General features: G+C 31.1%; 2 protein-coding genes across 2 annotated transcripts in view; one reads left to right on the forward strand and one right to left on the reverse strand.

The window, feature by feature from the left end:
- The window catches only part of LOC107443709 (huntingtin), a 140,482-nt gene that overhangs the window by 52,213 nt on the left and 79,711 nt on the right, over positions 1-8,558 (forward strand). Inside the window, exons 21-24 of the mRNA XM_016057666.3 lie at positions 710-834; positions 2,165-2,350; positions 2,493-2,710; positions 5,761-5,887. Coding sequence (XP_015913152.2) covers positions 710-834; positions 2,165-2,350; positions 2,493-2,710; positions 5,761-5,887 — 656 coding nt within the window. The remainder of the gene's footprint in view (positions 1-709; positions 835-2,164; positions 2,351-2,492; positions 2,711-5,760; positions 5,888-8,558) is intronic.
- LOC139427250 (uncharacterized) lies at positions 7,248-8,558 on the reverse strand (the record flags this gene model as incomplete). Its single annotated transcript, XM_071188300.1, is given in 1 exon segment — positions 7,248-8,558. A coding segment is annotated over 1 exon segment (1,206 nt), but the record flags the coding sequence as incomplete, so codon positions are not given.

The raw sequence follows: 8,558 nt of genomic DNA on the forward strand, positions 1-8,558 counted from the left end.
TGATGAACATATGGGTTGCCAAAATGATAAGTGGATACATGTGACAACGTCACAAGTACAGTAGGGATAGGAGCACCACTATTCAGAGTTATGAAGGAGTATCAGAGTGAATCTCAGGCTGAAGGTATTTAATTAATCCTTTGTTAGGCAGAAAAACTTATTAACTAAATTTTTTTTAGAAGATTCAGTAAAATTGTGATCATGGTATGCACATTCAAAGTGAAGCAATCTGCTTTATCTTCAGAATTTTCAAAATTTAAAGGGATTACCTAAAGACCCCATAGTTTAACAAGTAAAATCTACTACAATTTTGGTGATTTATATTATTGTTCTTAATAATTAAGGCAAATTTTACTATACTGTCCCTGATAAAATTAACCAGTTTTCTGGAGAGCTTTTAGTGTCAAGTCATGTTAAAATGGATGCACCCAGAAGAGAAAAGGCCAAAGTAGTATGACTTTTAGTGGCAGAATTTAATTGCACACTTCCTCTTAGACGAAAAGCTGTGCAAATGTCATGAGTCATAACTCTTTGATAACCTCTAATAATTTTATCAAGAGCAGCAATAATGGATACATAGGAGATTATAGTTAACAGCATATGTCATATTTTTGACCTTTTCCTGCAACTGACTTTGTCTGCATTTTATTTGGGTAACCTTTATGATTAAGGTAATCTAATTTTACATTTTATTTTATTTCCTTTTCAGATAAAATAGACATAGAGAAAGAAAGATCTGGTAGTAGAATATCTGGCAGTTTTGGTCTTTTTCACTCCCATCCTTTGTACATGAAACTGTTTGATATACTCAGAGGAACTTATTGCAGTTACAAGGTAAAATTTTTTAAAAATCTACCTCATTTCAATTACATTGAACATTATCCCTTAACTAAAATAAGACATTTATATAAAAATGGCATGTTAAAAACTTTAATTTATAAATGATAATTTAATTTATGCAAGAATTTATCAGGGGTGTGATTCTTCCGCGGATTTCTGCTTTGTTTCAGATTTTTCAATTTTTCCCGCTAATTTCGGTAGAAATTTTTTTTTTTTGCACAAGTTAAAGTATTTTATGAGGAATTTAATTTTCTGTGAAGCGAAAGTATTGAAGTCTTCATTTCTCCCTCTAAAGTTTCCCTAAAAATCATTTCCATTTAAAATCACTTCAATCAAAACCATTCTTTTAAAACCATCCTCAACCAGTTCCTTTATTTCTAATAGGAACTGGTTGACCTTTATGCAAGGATGAGATTTTTTCGCTTTTGTCTTTCGAATTTCAGCCTTTTTATCAAAAACTCCAATTCTCTAAAAGTTTCGGGTTTTTTTACAATTAAATATCCTACTTTTTTTAAAAAAATTCATTCATTGAAATAAAATAATTATATTTATTTATGATTTTCAAAGATAAACAGAAAATTCAAACTACGTCTTAGCTGCTAACCCTTCTGCATTTTTACTTATTTTATCTTTTTTTCCCCGCTTTTATGCACAGAAAATAAAATTTTCCGTATTTTTATCTGTCTGCCGGATAGCTCGCATTTTCGTAATTCAGATGTCGCTGCTTCCTGTTTTCTGGCTTGAAACCAAATAAAAAAAAATAGAGGTGAATTTGTGGTGAAAAGATTTATTTGCTCATTCAATTAATCTTGCATTCTGTATGTCTTGTATTAGATTTTTATTTATTATGTCTAAACAAAAACAATACAAACAAGCATTTTAGAAATCCCAAGCCCAGACTCTACAAATATCTCGATTCATATTCACGCGATTTGAATATCAATCATCAATATTCGTATTTACCTGATTTAAACGTTGAATGTTGCGATTCTTGTTCAGGCGATTTAAATATCATACATTGCGTTTCGTATTTACAAGATTTAAAAATCCAAAGTCGCGTTTTATATTTATGCATTTTTGAAATTGTGATTTTATTATCAAACATCAATTTTTGTATTTACCTGATTTGAAAGCTGAATGTTGCGATTCTTATTCAGGCGATTTAAATATCGTACATTTAGATGTTTCTTAGCTGTGACATGTTTATTTGACTTGTTTGTCCATTTATCTCTTCAAATTAACAATTTTTTAAATATTATTTTGTATTTTATTTATGTAAATTTAATTTATTCCTTTGTGTTTTTAAGAAACTTATAATTTTTAGATCTCTATGGATTTTCAAAGTAATGAAAAATTTTGTCAACTGCTGCATTGTTGTCTAGAAGTAATGTGTCAAATTCTTGAAATATGTGATTCTACTGAAATGGGCAAAAATGCAGAAGAAATTTTATGTTATTTAAAATCAATTATGGTGATGGAACCTAGTTCATCTGTACAGTGTGTGAGACAGGTTAGTTATTTCTTTTTCTTTCATTGTATTAAATACTTTTTCTGGTGTTTTAGGTATTTGAAATAGTAAAAAAAAATTTTTTTAAATTTTACTCTTTTATTGAAAATTGAATCTTAATCTAATGTCCTATATATTTTTTCAGCTTTTGAAATGTCTTTTTGGAACAAATTTGATGATGTTATGCCAAGAAGCTCAAATGGTTTCAGGAATTAATAAAAATTGTGACAGTCCAAATAGATTATTTTCATCTGCTCCTGGTTTATATTATACAATTATCTCCCATCCATATTCTCTATTTACGCATGCTTTAGCTGAAAAAGCCATTAGAGTTTCTGGTGAAAAAGTTAACAATGTAGTGAGGTAAAATTTAATTTTCCATTGTATAAGTATTGCAGATAAATATATTTAATACATGTACAGCTTAACTATTTTACGATTTTAAAATGCAAGGATTGTTCAAATGAAGAAAATTGATGATGTGGGAAATTTAGAATTTATTTTGTTATATTTACAAGATAAATTTATTGACCTTTATAAAATAAACGTAAGTCCTTAATTTTTTCTCCATATCATCAACTCACAAAGGGGAGGGGACTCAAGTTAGTTTTTAATACTTTCTCACCCATTCAGTAAAATTCTAATGCACAACCAAACTGTGTAAAAATCTTTCTAAAAAGCTTTTTCTGGTCAATTTATAAAGGGGTTTGGACATCATTCAATAATACTAATTGATAAAATACATTTGTTTCACCAGCCAGCATGCAAACATATAGTATGATAAACAGATTGTCAGATTACAAAGATTTTGTTTTCTCTTATGCGGAATAAATTTGGTTCTTGAAAGAGGGCAATGGTCAGCAGGTCAAAAAGGAAAAAGTGGTCATTTTATGAGGATGGTCAACATGACAGATTTTGTTGAAGTATTAAAATACTTTATTTGATAAAAAAATAAAGATACTAGTTAAAATATCTTTATTTGATAAAATTAATTTTTTTGTAAACTTTCTGGGAGTAAATGACTGCTAGGTGGGACCCCACCTCCTCTCGCTTTGGTCCTTTTTGGCTATGAGCCTGAGAAGAACCTTTAAAGTTGATATAAAGACTTGCTAAGAATGATGCGTCTGGAACAAAGTTATTTGCAAAAGTACAATTTTTAATGATACAAGATGAGAGATTTATTACCAATTGTTTGCTGTATATGAAAAATTCCGTCTTGGAGAAACTGTGTTACCAAAATTTTTTATAGATTTGATGGAGAAGCAAAATTTTTGTTTATTAAGGGTTATTCCTGTTTCTTTCAGATGGATTAAAGTTGATGTTAGATGTTCGTCATGCTCTCTTTGATTTGAATCCCAGATCCTATTAACTTTGACAGTGTTTCATCTGGGTCAAAAATTACTTTATACCTACGACCACACCTTTTAGTTTAGCATGTTTTAACAACGTGATGGCCGTATACTGCTTGGAATAAGAAAGTGGTCTGCACAACCATCAATTTTAAATTAAATGCATGTTTCTAATATTTTAACAGGAACAACCCACTCATCTGTATTTTGTGTATCTCCTACTAATTCTATTATTCCAACTAATTTAATGGTAGATGTCCCTTTTTCTTGCATTTTCTGCAATTTGAGTCTTGCTGGGCAGTTTTATTTTTTTCTGTGGTTGTTTATCGCACCATTTGCAATTTTTACTCTGATAGTTACTTTTTGAATCTTGATATTTGCTTTTAGAATCATGAATTACTTTAGTCTGCATTAGTTATTTTATTATATTTTTTCTTTTAACTCATAGCATTAATAATAGAATTTTCAACTAGCAGTGAATGTTGTCCAATTATCATATTTATTAATATCGTGTTAATTAATAATTATAATCGTGCTAATACCATATTAATCAGGATTTTAAAAACCACATGAAAATTTCTAGTTATAACTGCCGAAAAAATTATCAAAAAGTCAGTTGGATTTGTGATAAAATCAGTAAAAATAAAGCCAATCAAAAATGGTTACTGAAATTTGAAATTTGCATATTGTAATACAATATTAAATATATTGGAATTTTTAAAACCATGTGGAATAACCAATGAAAAAACAATTGAAAAACAACATAGATTTACAATAAGATTTGTGCAAATTGAGCTTGTCAAGAAAAGATTAATTGAATGTGCAATTCTAAATTTTTGAATTTTTTTTTCCCCCTTGTGTTGAAAAGCTTCTGCAGGCAGCATATTAATTTTCAGCAGGCTGCAAGGTGGCAAGGTGTGAACTCGTATTTTATACCAACAATTATCTGGTCACAAAACAATTTATCGTGTAAATTACTTTATTCGCAGATTATTGACAGACTCACCTTTTTGTATCCGCCAATTGAATTTAGCACCTTCAAGTAGTATGTTTGTTTAACAGTAAAGTCAGTGTCAAAACTATTCAGAACCGCTTTAAATCTTTTTCTATCTCTGTCAGACTTCTGCATCTGTCAGACTGAGAGAAAGAAATATATCTTTGGTTTTATCGCCTATGACATATATAAGCATATCTACTTGTTCTTCTTCTGACTTCTTAACTAATCCCAAAGCAGTTCGAAAATGTAGAAATCTTAGTTTCTATTTAGATCATTCTGTCGGAATCAAATAATAGAAATGGTTCCGGCAACATTATATATTATACCATTCTCATGATGATGTAGATTCATAACATCAAATGCGAGTCTAAATTTACTTCGATAATTTTTGTTTTGGTACCGCTGCCTTCATGTGTGGTTATGTATCTTTCTAGATACTGCTAATAAAATAGATGAGAATGTTCTAGCATCATGTACGAACATTTAACAACAACTCAAAAATGAGATACATTATGAACATAAAACATATTTTAATACTAAGTTACAGTCAACAAATATCAGTTCACAGTTAATTACATCTGATGCCACAGAAACAACTGGGAAAAATTATTTAAAAGTTTGCATAAAAGATCTGCATCAGTCTTTGATCCGCCACTGATCAATGCAAGCAAATGCCGTGATCTCTTATGAATCTATTGCTATTATTAAAAAAATTGTTCAAGGTAATCGAAGAGTTCGGGCTAATGCTAACTATGAAGCATTTTGTCTGAAATAGTAGAGGAACCTTCTGCAACTAAAAGTAGTACTAATTTGTGTTATTCTGTTCTGGGTGGATCCTTCTTTGCTGAGCTTCATTTTATTCTGAAATGCTCTCATGTAAACTGGTCTATAAGTTATATGCGGTTTGCAATGCACTTCTTATAGCTTCCTTAATAACCCTGAATGTTGGCAATGCTATTACTACTACTACATTTTTGATACTATCACAAATTTCCACTTTTCATTTTAGCAACCTTTATAAATATATTTTGATTAAAAGTAATCCTTAAAAATATGCTTTGTTTCAGTTTCAGAAGTTTAAATTGGGTTAAAAAAGGAAGTGACAAGGTTACAATATTATTGAAATCTGGTGCCAAGTTAGAAAAATCTAGTCTTGCCAACCATATTAGACTATTTGAAGGAGTTGTGATTAAAGTAAGTGACTTATCTTCCATTTTCATCATAATTCTCTTTTCAAAACTTAATAAATTATTTAAATATAATTGACAAGTCCTGGGAAGTTGCATTTGAAAATCACTGAATTTTCTTGATTTAAGAATTTTGTAGGGTCATTTTATAGTGAAAGGTAACGAAATTTTACTTGATTCTGCTAAATCTTTAAAGAATTTTTTTTTTAAAAGAAATTAGCTCTAAATGAACTTCCTTTCTTCTCTTAACATTCCAAAACTAATTTTCATAAATTATTATACATACTTCTTAACTTGTTCATACAATAAACTTATCAAATGTGACCTCCAGAGCTGTTATGCCTCATGGGATAGAGTGTTTGCCTTATAATGAAGTGAACTAGGTTTGAATCCCAGCAATGGCTGGTCGATACGAATTCCGCATCCGGCTTGCATCCACCACAGTGCTGACATAAAATATCCTTAGTGCTAGACGGATCATAGGTTTGAGTCTTCTTGCCGTGAGGCTTACCTTGGGGGGTTTCGTGGTTTTCCTCTCCATGTAACATGAATGCGGGTTAGTTCCTTTAAAAAAGTTCTCTGCAAAGGCAAATTTCTTTCAATACTTGATCCAGAAGTTCCCTTGTCTTCTGGATTGGGTTCAAAATTACAAGGCTACGGCGTTGAACATTAGTAGTTGTAAACCCAAAAATTGGGGCAGCTGTTCAACGAGGGTTATGAAATTAAATAAAATAAAATGTGACCTCCAATAAATATTCCATAGATTTTAGATATTAGTGTTTCTTTTTGCATGTCCTTCATTTATTCCCATATCTTGACCATTTTAAATCCTCTACATACATACATACAGTTAACTGTCGTTTCACATGTAAATACAATATGTTATTTAGACCACAAAAGCTATTTTTCTTCAAGAAAGTGGCTCAGCTAAAACAATATAATAATAAAATGAATAATGTTTAAAGTTCTAGAAGAGAAGCATTCTGTTTCTAAAAAGAAAATTAGTGAAATATCATTCTGATACTGCCAGACCTGTGTCTAGAACCTCTTAATATGTTTATATGTCAGCAACATTAAAAAAAAATTCTGATGTAAGAAAAAATTTATGCTTTATTGCAAGGGTCCCACACCTGTACCAATTGTTGAGTACGGCAAGAAATATACCCTATTTCTTCCACTCCTATATTTTATTAAACAAAATTCTTAAAAAAGAATACAAAATTTCAACATATTTCTAAAAAACATAAACTAGAGTTCCATTGTATAAGTCAAAAGTTATTTGGAGACAAATAAAAGCGCTTTCACCCAACTCTCCATTATACAAAACCTATCCAATTATTATTTCAAAACGTAACAATCCTCCCACCGTTTTGATTGGAGGTTTACTTTACTAATCAAAACTAATTTTATTTCTATGAGTAAAATGAATGAAAATTATAATGTTAAAATACTGTTCCGAAAGTCCAAGTTTTTCAGCTCAAAAATTTAATTGGCACTTTAATAAGTCTTCCACTTCTCGTTCTTACTGTTTTTCCAACTACCTGCAAGTCCTTCTCTGGTTTATTCTTGCATGCGTCATTATTCATTAGATTAGGTTCAGTGGGTGAGGAAATTTCGAGTGGGAAAATCTTCTGCGCAGGCCTGACGAGTTCACAGGATGAAGTTTTAAGGCGAACCACTCGTACTTGCCCATCTTTACCAGGAAAAACATCTATTATTTTAGCCATTGGCCATAAAGTTCTTTTTTTACCGTCAGTTTCGATTAAAACAATATCTCCTACTTTCAAAGGTTCAATCGGTTTACTCTTTGATGGTCGTTGTAATAATTGCCCAAGGTACTCACTTCTAAATCTTTCTCTTAAAGCATTGCGCAAATTTTGCTGGTACCTTAATCTTTTATTCAAATTTACTTGATCAAGTTGATCTAAATCTGGCACTCCGACATCATCTATTTCTTTCAAGAACATAGCTGGCGTCAATGGAATGAGTTCATCCCCTTGTTCTGAGACATAAGTGAGAGGTCTAGAATTTATTGTTGTCTCACAATCACAAAGGACGCTCGTCATTTCTTCATAATTTAAAGCTGATTGACCTAAAACCCTACGAAGAAGTTTTTTAACCATCTGCACCATTCTTTCCCAAAATCCTCCCCACCATGGGGAAGCAGGAGGATTAAAGTTCCATTGAATCCTATTCACAGATGCTTCAATTTCGATCATTTTCCAATCTAACGATTTAAATAGGTTGTTAGCTCCTGTAAAATTGGTGCCATTATCGCTATAAATAACTTTCGGTCTTCCTCGTCTGGCTATAAATCGTCGTAAACCAAGCAAAAAACTTTGTGTTGATTGAGAAGTTATCAATTCCAAATGGATGGCTCTGTAGACAGCACATGTAAATATAATTATCCATGCTTTGCATTTTTCTCTAAGCATCAAAGGTCCCGCCAAATCTATTCCTGTTATTTCAAACACCAATGCATCTTTGACTCTGTTTTCAGGTAACACTCCTGGATTGCATTCGATCCTCGTAGTTTGGTGTCTTTTACATCTCACGCAACGAGCTAAAACTTTGCGAATCGTCTTACGAGATCTTATAATCCAGAATCGTTCTCTTAATTTAGACATCAATATCTGAATCCCCGCATGGCACATACTTTTGTGCATGTAAAAAATCAT

This window comes from Parasteatoda tepidariorum, chromosome X2, assembly GCF_043381705.1.
Source record: "Parasteatoda tepidariorum isolate YZ-2023 chromosome X2, CAS_Ptep_4.0, whole genome shotgun sequence".
Classification (NCBI taxonomy): Eukaryota; Metazoa; Arthropoda; class Arachnida; order Araneae; family Theridiidae; genus Parasteatoda; species Parasteatoda tepidariorum.